General features: G+C 32.0%; 2 protein-coding genes across 3 annotated transcripts in view; one reads left to right on the top strand and one right to left on the bottom strand.

Annotated features, from left to right (window-relative positions):
• Positions 1–15099, bottom strand: part of LOC107442126 (dynein light chain roadblock) — a 601383-nt gene extending 586284 nt beyond the window's left edge. The window contains exon 1 of the mRNA XM_071180174.1: positions 15093–15099. Within this exon, the coding sequence (XP_071036275.1) occupies positions 15093–15098 (6 nt within the window). The 5' untranslated portion in view covers position 15099. The remainder of the gene's footprint in view (positions 1–15092) is intronic.
• Positions 1–17374, top strand: part of LOC107456464 (solute carrier family 12 member 4) — a 423880-nt gene that overhangs the window by 132067 nt on the left and 274439 nt on the right. The gene's annotated exons all lie outside the window — the stretch shown is intronic.

Below are 17374 nucleotides of genomic sequence, written 5' to 3'. Positions count from 1 at the left end.
TTTTGCAGTGGCCGGAACAAATAATAATCAGGAGACACCAGATCTGGAGAATAAGGTGGGTGTGTCAGTGTATCCCATTCAAGCTGCAAAAGCTTTTGGCAAATGACCAAACTTATATGAGGTTTCGCATTATCTTGGTGGAACACTATACCTTTTCTGTTGATTAATTCTGGCCTTTTCTGTTGTACAGCATCATTCAGTTTGTCCAACTGACGACAGTAGATTTCCGAATTAATTGTTGTGTTATCCGGTAAAAACTACAAAAGAAACTATTCCTTTAAAATCCCACCAAACAGACAGCATCATCTTTTTTTAATGGATATTGGCTTTCAAAATGCTTTGAGCCGGTTCATCTTTTTTGCTCTATGATCTCTTGAGTTTGAAATTGTTATAGACAACCCATTTTTCGTCCCCAGTAATGATGCGCTTCAAAAATGGATCATTTTCGTGACATTTGAGAAGCGAATCACAGAAGTCAACACGACGACACAAATATCTCTCCGTGAGAACACATGGAGAACCCATATATCGAGCTTCTAGGTTAAACCCTGTCCTTTAAAGTGGTCATAAACAGTTGAATTTGATAAATTTAACCTCTCGCGAGTTCACATGTTGTTATTCGCCGATTTGTATCAACTAATGCCGTGATAGTGTCTTTATCAGCTTCAACCGACCTTCCAGAACGTGGTGCATCTTCGACATCGAAATTGCCGGATCGAAATTTTGCAAACCAGTTCTGGCACTGGCGTATCAACACATCTTCTCCATACACATCGGTTAATTTCTTTCTGGCATGAACATTTTTACCTTTTCAATAGTAAAAAAGTAAAATATGATGAAAATGCTGCTTATTGCTCTCCATATTTAAAAGGGCACCAAGCAAAAACTACAGCGTAGAATTAATTGAACTTTCTCACACACAAGCCTTACTATATCAGCTCTCAAAACATATAATGATAATGCGGCTTAAGAATGAAGTTGGGTTCGAAAAAATACAATTAAATCCTCTGTCGAAAAAAACAAAATTACTTTCCGAACAACCCAGACCTACCCCTTAAGAAAAAAAATCCAGTTCCCTTTATTTTAATGAACTTCAGCAAAATTAGTTGAGTCGTACGTTAATTTACACAAACAGCTCTTTTCTTTCATGAAGAAAACATTGTGTTCGTAACTGAAGCAAATTTCAGAGAAAAAAATTAGAGTTGAACGTTAATTTAGACGGTAAATTTACGTACAGTGCTCCAAGGAAAAACTGACCACTCTGAATAACTTTTGATCTAATAAACGGATTTTCACGCTCTAGGACTCAATCTTAATGGTTCGAAGGAGTGACCTCAAATATACTAAATAATTAGTGAGGATGATATTTCAAATTAAAAAATCAGTCACAAAAACGTACTTTCTCGTATTTCTGATCCCCGAAATTCGCAATCCGGGAAATATGGTTCCAAGAGTTTGGTGAGGAGAGCAATCCAAAGTTTGGATCCCATAATAATAATTTTATGTTTTGCTTATCTGGCGATATCTCAAAACTCTCTTTAGTGATATGGAAAATTTTTGTATTCAATTATAAAATTCGTTTATCAAAAAAAAAACAGTTTCATGCAAAAACTAAATTTCAGTTTATATTTTCTAATTTTTATTGTTTTTTTTTTGTTTTTTTTTTATTTAATATTAGTAAAAAATTGAATTGGAAGGTGTATAATTTTATGTTATTAAATTATTATTCGTTCTAAATAATCTTTGACAATAATGTAAAATAATTAATATTTACTATAATTTACTTTTTGCATGGAAATATTTTTGGATATAAGAATTTTATAATAGTGCGCAAAATAATTTTAATTCCCTTAAAAAATTCTCAAAATAAGGGTAAAATTAACATTATGTGGTCGTAAATTTGAGACAATGGGGTCTCACAGCAAACTAATCGTAAAGACACGGTTTCCAGTAGAACACCGAAGTCAAGCATTACTGGCTGCCGTCAGTAGCTGGGTGGGTGATCACTTTGATCAACCTACTGAGGAACCGATGGTGCATGGTATTGGTTCTCGTTATGTTCCGCAGTGGACTGATCGTTAAGACACGGTTCCCAGCAGATCACCGAAGTCAAGCCTCACTGGCTGTGGTCACTTGAATTAGTCTGCGTAGGAACCGAGGGTGTGCGGTATTGGTCCTCGTTAAACTGTTCTACCGTAAAGTGCTCGACTTCGCGTGCAGGTCGTCGGGCTACCGAAGCAGGGGTGCCATCCTCTCTGCAGAGGATCAAAATTGTGATGGTATGTCTTCGGATCATTCTCAGGGATGTTTCCCAGACCGTCGCCAATAGCCCATTGTGCAGCTCTAGTGTGACGTAAATAAAATACCTACCTTCCTGGTTCTCGTTAAACTGTTCTATCATAAAGTGCTAAACTTCTGGTGTGTCTAGCTACCAAAACAGGGGAGCCATCCTCTCTGCAGAGGATCAAAATTGCGATGGCATGTCTTCGGATCATCCTCAGGAATGCTTCTTAGACCGTTGACAATAGCCCATTGAGCAGCTCTAGTGAGAAGTAAATAAAGTACCTATCTATCTTGAAACAATGGGGACTATATTTCTCAGCTTGCAGCTATCTCCTATATTTTAAGGGAGAACAGTGGTGGCTCTGGGGATAGAGCTTTCGTCTCTCAATGAGGTGACCAGTTCGAATCCCAGCGATGGCTGGTCGATTCGTATTCCGTGTCCGGCTCTCACCGACCACAGTGCTGACATGAAATATCTTCAATGGTAGACGGATCATGGGTTAGCGTCCCATTGCCGTAAGGTTAACCGTAGTAGGTTTTCGTGGTTTTCCTTTCCACGTAATGAAAATGTGGGTTAGTTCCATCAAAAGATCTCCAAGAGGACAAATTTCTTCCAATACTTGACCCACAAGTTTCCTAGTCTTCTGGATTGGGTTATAAATTACAAGGCTGCAAAGTTGAACATTAGTAGTCGTAAACACTAACTTGGGTCTGCTGTTCAACGACTATAAAATAAAATATATTTTGAGGGTAAGAAATTGAAATCCGTTTAAAAAAAAAGTTATGTTTATTTAGAGAAAGTACGTTTTTGTGTCTGATTTCTGATTTTAAGACATCGTGTGCGCTAAATAATTAGCATGTCTTAGGCTACTTCCTCGAACCTTTAAGTTTGAGCCCTAGAACGTAAAGATCCGGTCATTAAATAAAAATTATTCAAAATAATCCGGGTTCTTTTTCGCGCTTTGTATCTTCCTGATTTGATTCGATGTCATTTACCGCCCTCTCCTCACTCTTTTCATGGGGGTTACAATATAAAGCCATGAACGCAAAGGTCTCGGGTTCGAACCTAGCCGACGCAAAAGAAAATCTCTCTCTCGAACTCTCACTACTCTAGTGAACATGCAACTCTATCTCTATCCTCGATAGATTTCATAGCTGCTTTAATTCACCGAGTTTTATGGCTTTTCTTGACTGCAAATCTCAAGAGACTCAATTGTTGTTGATGTTGTTGTAGCTCATTTACGTCGCACTAGAGCTGCACAATGGGCTATTGGCGACGGTCTGGGAAACATCCCTGAGGATGATACGAAGACATGCCATCACAATTTTGATCCTCTGCGGAGGGGATGGCACCCCCGCTTCGGTAGCCCGACGACCTGCGCGCGAAGTCGAGCACTTTACGGTAGCACAGTTTAACGAGGACCAATACCGCACACCCTCGGTCCCTACGCAGACTGATCCAAGTGGGTCACCCACCCGCACACTGACCTCAGCCAGTGATGCTTGACTTCGGTGATCTGCTGGGAACCGTGTCTTAACGATCAGTCCACTGCGGGACCTCAAGAGACTCAAATAAGCTCAAAAGAGCATAACGTTAATTTACAGCTAGAAGCCATACGTTTAATTGAAAGCAATTTATGAGCAGGCCTGTAATTTTATGGTCCTGATAATTTTAAGGATACAAATGTATTTTTACGGTCATTGATTTTAACTTTTTTTGCCGGTCATTAACCGTAATCATGTGATGAAATTTTTTAAATTGTGAGTGAGCAAGGGAAAGAGAGGAGGACAAAACTTCATAGTTTAAAATAATTTCGCAGTTAAACGAAATAAGTATATCATATAGCTTCGATTTCATTTAACTAAATACCAAATTATCTAAAGATGCTCATACATATAGCCAAATTATTAGACTCACTATAAGAAACTATGTAAAATCTTAAATATCAGGTAATACTATGTGCTGGCAGAGTTTAGTGCGTTGTGGAAAATGCTTAGCAAGCATAATGAAAAATTGATCTTTGAACTAACCAGAACTTTTATTAAGCAAGAAAAATAACTAAACTTAAACATAATAATAGAAAACAATCCACTCCATAACATGAGGTAACGAATTCAATACATACAGTCATGAAAATCAAAAGAAACAAACTCCAAATTCAATCTTGATTTGTTATATATATAAAAAATAACAGTTGCATAATGAGGGTATTTACACACTCACAATTAATACTATGCAAATTCTGTCGGTCCCGCAGTGGACTGATCGTTAAGACACGGTTCCCAGCAGATCACCGAAGTCAAGCATCGCTGGCTGCAGTCAGTGTGCGGGTGGGTGACCACTTGGATCAGTCTGCGTAGGGACCGAGGGTGTGCGGTATGGGTCCTCGTTAAACTGTGCTACTGTAAAGTGCTCGACTTCGCGCGCAGGTCGTCGGGCTACCAAAGCGGGGGTACCATCCCCTCCGCAGAGGATCAAAATTGTGATGGCATGTCTTCGGATCATCCTCCGGGATGTTTCCCAGACCGTCGCCAATAGCCCATTGTGCAGCTCTAGTGCGACGTAAATTAACAACAACAACAACAAATTCTGTCGTTAAATTATTCTTAAATGTTCGAACTCCCTCTTTCAGGGGTTTTTCGAACTCGTGATCTCTGACTCTTACTCGAACCTCGTTCATTGAAATTCATAGTCTGACACAATGCAGCTTTATTGTTTTTGTGCGGCTGAAACCAGTTTGCACTTGTTTACGTTCGTGTATCAATTAGTTAACATTGTAATGCAATATACCAAAAATAAATTCAAATAGAAAGTATATGAAAAATCTCCGGAATAAAAACCCATTACATGTATGTTTAATTATAAAAGTATTGCATATAAAAACGTGCTAAACATGTAATTATTCAAAAACTACAGTAAGTCTAATAATTTGGTCTAATTATTATAATATAATAATATAATACCTAATATAGTAAATATTCGATATTTTTATAATAAATCGTCCAAATCCAATCGTCAAATATATATTATATACCGCCTAATTTAACCAATTGGTACCCGAACGTAAACAAGTACAAACCGGTTTCAGTCGCGTAAAAGCAATAAAGCTGTATAGTGTATTACCTGATAATTAAGATTTTGCATAGGATCTTATAGTGCGTCGATTAATTTAGCCATATGTATGCGCATCTTTACTTAATATGTTCGAATTCTAAGTATCGAAATAATTTTTTTTTATCTTTTTTCAAACTGTGTAAAAATAAAAATGAATAATTAATGCAGTGTTAATAAGTGTTTATGAAATATAAATTACCGCTCCCATGAGAGCCATATGAATCATTTCCCAAAAAACATTCTTCGGCTTTTTTTTTTCTTAAAAAACTTGAACGATGATGATTAAAAATGATTTATCTCTCTGAAAATAGTTTCTTTTTAGATTTCCTAATATTGCGAGTTCGTTAATATAAATTGTTTTACCAACTCGGATGTCAGATAGCATTAAGTTTTCTGATTTATTACAACCAGGTGTTAATCACAAAACCCTTTATAAATCATTTTAATTTCCAGATTTTTATGTAAAATATGTACATTAATATGAGGGAAAAAATAGCAATTAAGAGATGGTGGATTAAACTAAGTTTTATAATTGAATTTTTAGAAAGTAAATATGTTCTTAATTTTGAATACAATGTTTTTTTCAACAACAAACCAGATGCTGAGTTGTGAAACTTTATGTATATCATTAAAATTCAAAGCTTTTTATAAGGTGAGTTTGCATTCAAATTGCGTATGACAATGAATTTGAAGAGTTTGCGATTCTAAATTTGCTTTATTGTTTCGTGCATTGCTTATGGTTAAAAAAATATTATTAAATATTTAAATGAGGTTGTATTTGATATCCTTCAGCTAGTCGTCTTTCTGAAAATTTGCATTTAAATCACTCAAACTTTCATACGGTGTTTTAGTTTTTAAAAAAATTATCTATACACATAAATATTAAATAATATTTAATAGTTTATGGTTCTAACTTTGTTTTATAATTAATTTTAAAGTTTAAAAAATATCATGAAAATTACAACTTTGCAAACAAGGAATTATTTTATTAACTTGACTATGTATATGGCTAAAAAGCTAGGTGTTAAGAAGTTAAATAAAGGAAACAAGAAATTAGTGAAGAATATGCATTTTATTTGTTCTTAAATGAGACTAAACACCGTAAAAATGTCTATCAGATAAAAGTACATGTTTTTTTCGCAGTTTAGATGAAAAGAGTTAGCCTGTAATTTTTTCTTACCATTTTCACAAAAATCCCCAATTTAGTTGAGTGACATTACGAATTTTAAAAGCGCACTATAGCAACATACAGGCTAGGGAAAGGTATTGATGCAATAAAATACTGATAAAAATTATCATAAAAATGTTTATGTAGTTAAAAAAATGTAAAATTTTTTTTAAATAAACTTGACTTTAATTAATTTAAGCTTGACTTTTAATTGAGACACTGTATTAGTATCATTACAGATAGCCTTCTGTTGTATAATGATTTAATTTCTCTGAATGAACAAGTAAACTTTTAAAATTTTTCAACCTATAAGGACAAATTTAAAATCAAGAAATACTATTATCAATTCCATATGTTAATGAGTAAATTGCTTTTAATATTCCATTGTAATGATGAAACTTTTTTATAAAAATATACTGAATATCATTGTTTAGCTCGCGTATATTTTTATTTATACATATGTACTTGAATTAATGTAACTTTCTGAATATAGGAATGAAATTATACCAATGAAAATTACACTTTCATAAAGAGAAGTTATTCATTCTTGAGTTGCAATGAGCGAATGCAAATGTAATTCAAATTATGTCAACAACAGTTAGTATTCAAAGCTCGAATTTGCATAATAAATTAGACATCTGCTTAGAATAATAATTCAAGAAACCTCTATAGATTCATCATGAATGTAATATTATCATATAGACGGAATAAATTGAATTAATTGTAGATACAATTCAACTGTATCCATCCTTTCGCAGTATTTGCCTATGGCCAGAGGCAATTTACATTTGTAACCATTAACTTTGTGTTTGGGGGCGTAAAATTCCAGACTTAGCTAAAATTTCAGATTCAGTGAAGCTTCGTCTTTCATAATCAAACGAGTTTTAAACCATCTAACATGAAAAGATCTGAAATCAAGTTGATTTGAAATTAAATTTAATTACATTTAATTAGTTGAATACATGTAGAAAGTTGTTTAAGAAAAAGATGCAATAATAACGATTAAAGTACTTTTATGTGTACTGAGCTGCAATATAGGATAAAAAGCTATCTCTGTGAAGAACTGTATAGAAAATGTATCAAAATACCTCCGAAACGAGTAAGGGTTGAATTTGAAAACCATTGTCTTCAAAATTGAAACAGCATATATTAATTTTTGAGCAAAGTTCATAGTGTCAAAAGTATTGTGGAGGGAGAACTGTATGAGCGAGATGTTCACCGTCTGCCAACAGGATTCAAACCATAGACCTTCAGCTTTGTTGTAGGATACTCTAACTATCATAGTTGTACACCCTAGTCCTGAGTTATCTAGGAAGCTTTAATAGCGGCCACCGTTATGACATATGACATACATTTTATTCACTTAAAAGTTTTTAAGATGTAATAAAATGCATTAAAAAAGAGACTAAAATCTTCTGAATAAGCTACTAGGATCATAATTTCCAAATTACAACCCTTTTTGTCAATGAAAGTGGAAATTAATATGTCAAGATCCGTCACTGCAGCAGCCACTATATAAAGCTTTATTACTCACACTGTGCATGGTTGCAGTACCTACACAACTATAGTGCTTAGACCATCCTACTACGAAACCGGAGATGATTGTTTCGAATCCTGCCGTCAGCCAACTAGCATCTCGCCCTACACATCATTTTCGATGAGGATAGATGTATGAAATCATGCATTGTCTCCATGCATAGTTAATTAGACTATGCATTTTGTCAAATAGGCTGTTTTAATTTTAAATACACGGGGTTTTGAAATTTGACTAATACTTTTTTCCAGAGCTATTTTCAAACATTGTTGCTCAAGTTTTTTTTAACAGTGTGGTATTTCAGTCCCTGTGGCTGCTTGACCCCCCACCCCAGATTCAAATCAATGGGCACCATTTTTACCGTAAAATAAGGGCAGCATTGTGGGTGATGCTGATCACAATGCTCAAATCAAATTCTTGATCACTAAATTCTGAAGCCCTTACTTTCATACGTCTTAGTTTATTATGGAAACTGTTGGGGAAATGCTTTCTTTTTTTGTATTTTTTATTAGCAATTCAAAAAATGGCAAAAAATGGCAATGTTTCACGATTAAAAATATCAATAATAATTCATTTTTCTTAAAAAAAGATTTATAGTTGTGCTTTTAGATTAAGTTAGAGCCATAATTTGTTTTACAATTGTTACTAGAAGTTAATATTAAAATTTCATCTCAAAATTTTATTTTTTAAATTGTTAATAACATAATGAAATAAATACATTTAATGAGAAAATTTCGAATATGTCTGACTGTGCTAAACTTACGCCACTTATCTTCTGAGATATCAAGTATGCTCTAAGACACGAAACAACTCTTCTCCTTTTTGCTTGTGGATTTCTTTAAATATTGATTCCGTTTAAACAATTTCACAAACAATAAATATAAATGCTTGTCAACCATTAATTTATTTTAGCTTCATAAAGGTTGTAAGAAAAAATGCATTATGTTTCTTTCCAAGGAAACAATTTCCACAAAAAAACGAAAGCCCTACAGCAATAGAGATTTAAGCAAACACAAAATGCTCTTGAATGTTTACCAGAACTAAATATAAACGAAATTTAGTGCTAGACCGGGCTACATACTTGAATAAACGCTGACTATTGATACGGAAATATTTATTTTGCTGACTTGCATTTAAATATTTAAGAAGTAATTTTTCGTTTATCTTTTGAAGAAATATGTAATTAAAAATATCAAATAATATTTAATAATTTTTGTGTTTTTTTTTTTCAAAATACTTCATTTAGACAAATCAAAGCTTCAAACTATAACGATAAAATTTTGAGAAAGAAAGGCCCTTTCATTACTTTTAACTTGCTTGAGAAATCGTTAACTGCTTATGCGTAAATGTTTTTTGCTGAGTTGAGTTTCAAATATTGAAAAAAAAGTATTTAAGATTTTTCATTTTGTTTCTTTATTTAGAAGTTGAAAAAAAAGCTATCTTTCCAGTTTTATTTTATTTTTTGTGAAATGCTTAACTTAAATAAATCGCAAATTAAAACATAACCTAAGAAACTTTGAGAAGGGACCACATTTATTTATTGGTAAATTAGTTTGAAATACCTGCATTATAACTATTTTCTAAAAACGTAAAGTTTATTTAAATTTAACACAAAATTTCGGAGAAAAAAAACTACAAGATTTATATATACTACTCACCATCATCTGTCATCTGTCTTCTCTTCTTTTCTATAAAAGAAATATTTTAATTAAATTTAAATTTAATTTTCTTCAGTTAATTTCCTTTTTTTTTCTTAAATTTGCTACAAATTTTATGCAATAAACTCCTACATTACGTACACGTCCATTAAAATTTTATGCGATTTCTTAAAATATTTAACTCGATCAAATCACTCAATCAAGCAATTGCAAAAAGGGTTTTAATGAAAGACAGCCTTCATAAGTTTAAAGTTATTTTTGACACAATACGGCTTAACTGTAGTTAATTTAATGCATTGTAACTACGTAAGCATAGCTTTAATACTGTAAATTTCCATTTAAATTAAGCATAAGAATTATCAAATAAGTCTGTAATAATTATTATAAAATGCTTGTGATGAAATGGGGATGAGAACTACTTGTTCCAATGATTACATTTTTAAATCAAACTCTACTTTAGCTTTGTTTTTGGGCTGATATATTTCATATTTCTGGAATTGGATAACGCCAAGAATTGCTTCATACTAACTACTCTGAAAAAAGTTTTGGATAAAATTACGGCATAAAATATCGTAGCCCTGAGTGCCGCTAAATCGAATTTTACCGGAACATGTTAAGAAATAAAAAATCTGATACACTGTAATATTTACCATAATAATTACAGTGGAATCACAAAATTTTTCGAATTAAATAAATATTGCCGTATACGTAACGGTATAATATTTTACGATAAAAAATTGTTTTTACGGTTGGTGTATCTAAAGAGCCAGTACTTTGTACAATAATTTGATTCGGAATTTAAGACACTGCTATAAACTCATAATCTTATTGCCTACATCAAAATTTAAATTTTTTGTCTGCAAAAATATTCTTAAAAGTGCTTTTGCTTTTCAAAAATATTCTTAAAAATGCTTTTGCTTCTTAAAAATACTCTTAAAATGCTTTTGCTTCTCAAAAATATTCTTAAAAATGCTTTTGCTTCTCAAAAATATTCTTAAAAATGCTTTTGCTTCTTAAAAATATTCTTAAAAATGCTTTTGCTTCTTAAAAATATTCTTAAAAATGCATTTGCTCCTCAAAAATATTCTTAAAAATGCTTTTGCTTCTAAAAAATATTCTTAAAAATGCTTTTGCTTCTCAAAAATATTCTTAAAAATGCTGGTGAAATGAAGCTAGCCATTATAGCGTTCTAGGCTTTAATATGCTTTCATCCCTGTCTGAAAGCATATCTCTTTCCTTTGTTTCTTCTAATTTTCTCTAAAATAAGTTACTTTGTAAGAAAAACTTACAGTAATTTCATTAAATTTTTTTTCAATAAATTAATTATTTAAATTATATAAAATATTAACTATATCAAATTACGTAAATTTACGTTAAGTTACAATTTAGATATCAAAAACTGAAAACTGTAATGACACACGCAGCATTACTATTTAGATAAGATAAAAATCAGAGCTAGCTAATCTAGATAGTAATATTCCTCCTTCTAATGACTGAGCTGCAGAACGTGATGGTATAAGTTTATCGGCGAACTTTTCCAATCAACGGGCCCAAAACGATTTCGTATTTTGGTCATGGACTAACATGTTAGTGTTACGATCACTAAATGTTAGCGTTATTTTCTTCTTAGTCATAAACTCAGTCAGAAAATGGGACACTCGTACTAATGTGGTCTCAATTAAAGTTTATAGTGCATCATAAACACACCAATGTCGGGGAAAAAAATATTTTGCTTTCCTTGATGACTCTTCAAATATTTCTGTCTGCTTTTGTTTATTAGGGCCTTTTTTTGAAACTAGAACAATCCATTAAGGTTACATTATGCACATTTTGATTCCTGATGGAATAATTGTCCTTAAACGCGTTTCTTTGTTCAAAAAAAAATAAATAAACTGAAACTTCTTATGCATAGTTCATTAAAAATAATTTTAAAAAAATTGTGTAAGAAATTAAATAATCATATTTTTATTGCAACATTATTTTTGCTATAAAAATAATAAAATGAGTTCAAATTAGAGTTCATAAATCGTTTCAAGTTTTCTTTTATTGTCATACTAAATTGCTTGGTTTTGACGCATTTTACTATATATCACCATGATATTAGATAAAAAAATGGAAATAATTTTTAATTTAAAAATTCGGAAGTTGATGTGTTGGATAGAACTGTTGTCCCACCTTTAATATAGTTGTTAATTAGAATTGGAAATACTTGGCCGATTTTCTTAAAATTTTTCCTATTATCATTTAAAATTACACTTATCCTACAAATATTTAATTGTCCTGCAACAGGAAAAACAAACCATAAGTGCCTCAAAAATAAATATTTTATAGAAAATACAGTTTTTTTGCACATTTAGAAATGAATGTTCAATTCAGAATTTTCTTTTTAATTCCTTAAATTTAAATATCCAAATAAAAAAAACTAAGAAATGAAAAGAAAAAAGATGCTTTTATTTTTCTAATTTACATGTTGTTGTACTTCAGTGCTTAATTAGGCTTACACTGAAAATCTACAAACCTCGCTTTATTTTTTTATAGTAATTTATTTAACATTGGCAGCCACTTTATTAGGTTTAAGCCCAGATATCCAGTTAATCAGTGAGCTGCTGCATTTTAATAAGTAAACAAAGCTCTTGAGTAAATAAAACTACTTTTCTGTGCGTTCTTTAATGAGAAAAGATTTTCCACCATTACATTGAAGTTAGTAAAATTAAATATAGAGAAAAAAAACTTCTTTTTTTAAAAGCTTTTCAGTACTTTTAATTAAGATATTTGTCTAAAAAGATTGGCATAAAATACACACATTTAAAGTAAAACCAAATAAGCATATAAATTGTAAAATTTAAATATATTAAGTAAAGTAAATTCTTAGCAGAAAATACTGATTTTTGGGCTAATAAGAATTACAATAATTTTACAAGAAAATTTTTCATGTTTATCATAAAATCTCAATATTAAATATAATTTTGATTATAGATTTTAGAACAGGAAAAATTATTTTGATGTCTCTTGAATGATTCCTGGACTATTTCTAAAATAAAAAGTAATGGTTTATAACAAAAATAAAAATTATTGCAGCTATATACTTGCTTACTTACTTACCCTCTTCGTGCCGAACTGGCACATAATGCATCGAGTCTTTTTCTCCACACACTCCTGTGTTTGGCAAGGAGACGCACTTCTTCCCATCCAGTTAATCCTGCTCTACTAAGATCTTGCTTAATGCATCTTTGCCATGTCAGTCTTGGTCTCCCTCTTTTTCTCTTTCCATCAGACACCCATGAGCTTGCAAAATTTGCAGGATTGTTTCCATCTGTTCTTAGTATGTGGCTGAGCCATCTCCATCTTCGTTTGCAGCTATATACTCCAGAACATCTCCCCGATAGATTACGGCCATTTACTTACCGTAAAAATAAATACCTATGCCTGTAAAGCTATCATAAAAATACAGGTTTGACCGTAAATTCTTTCTTGTGAGACATATGGCCACTTCCTGTAAATTGATATTCTGATCGTAAAAGACATCGTCAGTTCATATTCGATATTTGGGGACAGGGAACAACGACTAACGAGGAAATAAAGTCTTATGCAGTCATTCGTTGAAGACTAAAAAAAATCACATTTTTATTGCCTATGTTCACTAATATATAGAGACTATCGAAAATGTTTTTGGAGAAACCAGGTATTGAACCCGGGATCTCTGCATCGCTTGCCTGATGTTCTATCCACCAATGAAGAGAGTGTGCACGCTCGAAATGAGCTATAACCGTACAATAATCGTATAATTTTGCAGTCAGCTCTACTAATTTTGATGAATTTCATTATAAATAGTGGAATAGGCTTTTTTGCTCAAAGAAAGGAACCTACAGTATAAACTAATGCTCAACGGGACTAACTTTGCTGAGGTTCGTTACAATTACAGAAAATTAGGTATTTCGCATAAGGAAGGAAGTAGGCCACACAAATTAACGACCAGTTCTCCAAATTTATTTAATACTCATAAAATACTAATAAAATCATTTAATTCTGAAGTTTTAATTAACAATTAAAACTTCTGAAGAGCATCTGTAATAATTATCTGTTGCGAATCAAAGTAAAAATATTGAATAATAATTCGCAAACTGTCTGAATTTTCCCCATTATGCTTGAAGCTTATGTATCGATCAAATTCAGAAACATTCTGGTAAAAACTGTTTAAATACAAACGAAATAGCTTTTATAACAAATATCACGAATAATAGAAAAAATAGGAGTATTTTAGTGAAAATGAGTTTAAATTTTTAATTTTAAGGCAATCAAAATTCAATTTTAATTTTTTTAAACTATTGAGGATTATTTTTTTCTCTTTTTATAAGTATAAATTTAAATATAGTGTCAATTATACTTAAACTAAGAAATAAAATTAAGTAAATAATCCTAGAAACTGAAGCTGTAAGATATTACCTGATTAAAAACTTCATTCGATTTATCATCATCCAAATCTCATCAAGCAGTATACATGTGTCTAGCACTTCAAAAACAAGCGCTCATTTCCAAGACTTTCCAGACGTGAATGCAAAGAAATAAAAATAATTTGAAATAAAAAACGTAAAGTTGCAAACGAAAATTGGAAAAATAAAGGTGAGAAAAAAACTATAAAAACTACAGAAGCCGAGAGACAAAAGACGAAAAACAGAGCAAAAAAAAAATCACTGTGGCCGAGAGACAAATTAGGGTAAAGTACATTGCAAACCAATTGTAAATTATGTATACATTATTTGTTGTTGAAATTATGGGTAAACGATTTATAAGTGGGTTTTAGAATTTTTTTCGTTATTTACACAATAAGTTTCGAAGAAATAAAATGATAAAAGAAAATTTTAAAGCAAATAAAGATACGGTACCTATTTTATAATTCGTCCATTTCACATATTTTTAGCTAGCGTTTAACACCTAAATTCGTTACATGAAGGCTAAAAACTCCAAACCCACTAAAAATGATATGCGTGTTCATAAAAAATACTTTTCGGTATTTGATTTTGTATCGATGCTGATATAAAGTACTTTTTTATAGGCATATTCAATTTAGATCACTTGAACTAAGTATCGAAGCATATTGCATTTTAGTGAAGTAAAATACTTATCACACCAAATGTAATTCGGTGCGATACTTTTTTTTTTCTTCACTTTTTGACAGCATACGCTCTTCGACCGGGATTTCATATTTTTGAAATTTCTGAACAATTTTAAGTGCCTTTACCTCTTTTGAAGAAAAATGAAATCTTTTTGTTAAACTATAGTTTGACAACACAAGAAATTCAATTCCAACAATAAAAGCACATTTTTTAAGGAGTTGGCCATAATTTTTGACCAATTATGGCATATTTAAATTATTTTTGCCACACGTCAGCATTGTCATTGTCGTCATCTACCTGTTCCCTTTGGTATCTTTCTCGATAGTTCCAACACAACATAAACATGAAGTTCGCAGTACATAATCATTATGTTATTTTCATTTTGTTTTATTTTATAACCACCATTGAATAGTGACCCCGATTATGAGTACACGACTATCAATGTGCAACCCCGTAGCCTTGTCATTTTGAACCCAATCCAGAAGACCAGGAAACTCCTGGACCAAGTAATGGGTGAAATTTGCCTTTGTTGAAAACTTTTTGACGGAACTAACCCGCATTACGGTTACATGGAGAGAGAAACCACGGGAACCTCTCATGATTAGCCTGATGGAAAGGTTCTCTAACCCATGATCCGTCTACCACTGAGTATATTTTATGTTAGCACTGTGGTCAGTGATAGCCGGAATTCGTATCAGCCAGCCATCGTTGGGATTTGAACCAGGATCGCCTCATTGGGAGGCGAGCACTCTTTTGAGTCTCCATGAGGCACCACGGCGCATATTACTTATATTGATTTAAGGAGAGCTTTTTCCCAAAAACTTATTAACACAATCATGATGCTTTTTTGGCGATTTTTTTTCAAAGCTCCTCTTTTGACGTCGTACAAATATGTTCTATAAACATTGTAATACATTATTTTCACAAAAGCTAGCGTTAAATTAATGAAAAGTGTGTACTGTAACTACTACTACAATAATACAATTCTAATTCACTAGTATATAAGACATGTTATCTCGACTCGATCTTGGAGAACGTTTTAATAGATGAAGGTTAGATAACACTTTCCCTAGATTGGTGACGTGCAGGCGTGATCTGAACACGCCAATCTTGATATGAACGCTCACTTCGATTTGAACACGCCAACTCCGGTAGATGGTAAACATTGAACTGTTGACTTTCTATTTGTGACTGCATTGTCCTCCTCGCACTGTTGCTACTTAATCTCGATCACACAACACTGGAGGCTGTAGTACACACTCGACTGCTAAAAGTAGCACAGGAGCGTCCGCGCACACAACCGTGATCTTAATACTGCTAACCCGGCCTTTCGCAAAACAGCAATGGATCATCTGGTTACAACCGTTCATCGAATTCTATCTCATATAAAATCTGGTAAGGGAGTAATGTAGTGTAGGTACCACTACAATAATTCTATTCCATTTCTCTAGTATATAAGACGTGTTAACTTGGTTTTATCTTGGGGTTCTTTTTGATAGATGAAAGGTGACACAGTCACCACACAAGCCCCCCACAAGTGTATACTTATTATTTAAAAAAATTCATCTTGAGTAGATAGTCAAATTTAAGGTCAAACTTAAAAGATAACGTTTTTTAACATCACCGGTATAGAAATTGTGCTACGTGAAGTGATCTCCTTTATAATTCGTGACCTACTAATGCATTTAAGTTAAGCTTTAGAGTAATTTCATCTATTATCCAATAAAGAGCTATCTCAAATGGAATCAGATCTATGGTATCCTACTGAGTCATCGTTATCCTTCACATCAGAAGACCCACTCAAATCTAATAGCATTAAGCATGGATTACCTATTTCACCATTTTACAGATCTAAAAGCTTTACGATTATAATATTTCTCAAATTTATTATTAAAGGAGCATATGTTTGCAGTTGGTAAATCAAGGCATATTTGACGCGAATGTGAAGGGAAATAAATTTTAATTAAAAAATATAAAATGCATACATCTCAAAATCGGAACATGGTACATTGAATTTTATTGTATAAGAAAACTGTAAATATTATGTAAATTAGTACGAAACTCGGGAATAATTGGATTTGTTTTGAATATATGGCATAAATTGTAATTTGAATTTCATCATCTTGATGTACTGATTAAAATGCATGCATCAAATGAAAAAGTTTAAAAAACATCTATAATATAATCGTTTTTTTTCCATAAAACATTGAAAGCTTTCATTGTCTATAATGCATTATAAACGAATTTAAGAACTGGAATAAAAAATAAATTGAATTTAAAATGTTGTTTCGAAATAATTTTAAGAAACCTATTTAAATTGAAAATTTGATTGATTGTTTTTAGTATCATATAAGCGTTTACACATTTTCCTAAATATCTTCATTTTTGTTGTTAAACCAGACACAGTTTTTTTTTTATATATAAAACTCAGTTCACGCGATTCATGTATACATGAAACACACAATTGTATTTTTTCGTAATATTCACATAGCTGTTGCTTTG

The sequence above is a fragment of the Parasteatoda tepidariorum genome, chromosome 4 (assembly GCF_043381705.1).
Source record: "Parasteatoda tepidariorum isolate YZ-2023 chromosome 4, CAS_Ptep_4.0, whole genome shotgun sequence".
NCBI lineage: Eukaryota > Metazoa > Arthropoda > Arachnida > Araneae > Theridiidae > Parasteatoda > Parasteatoda tepidariorum.
The sequence above is the reverse complement of the archived record's forward strand: the minus strand, read 5'-3'. Positions and strand labels throughout refer to the sequence as shown.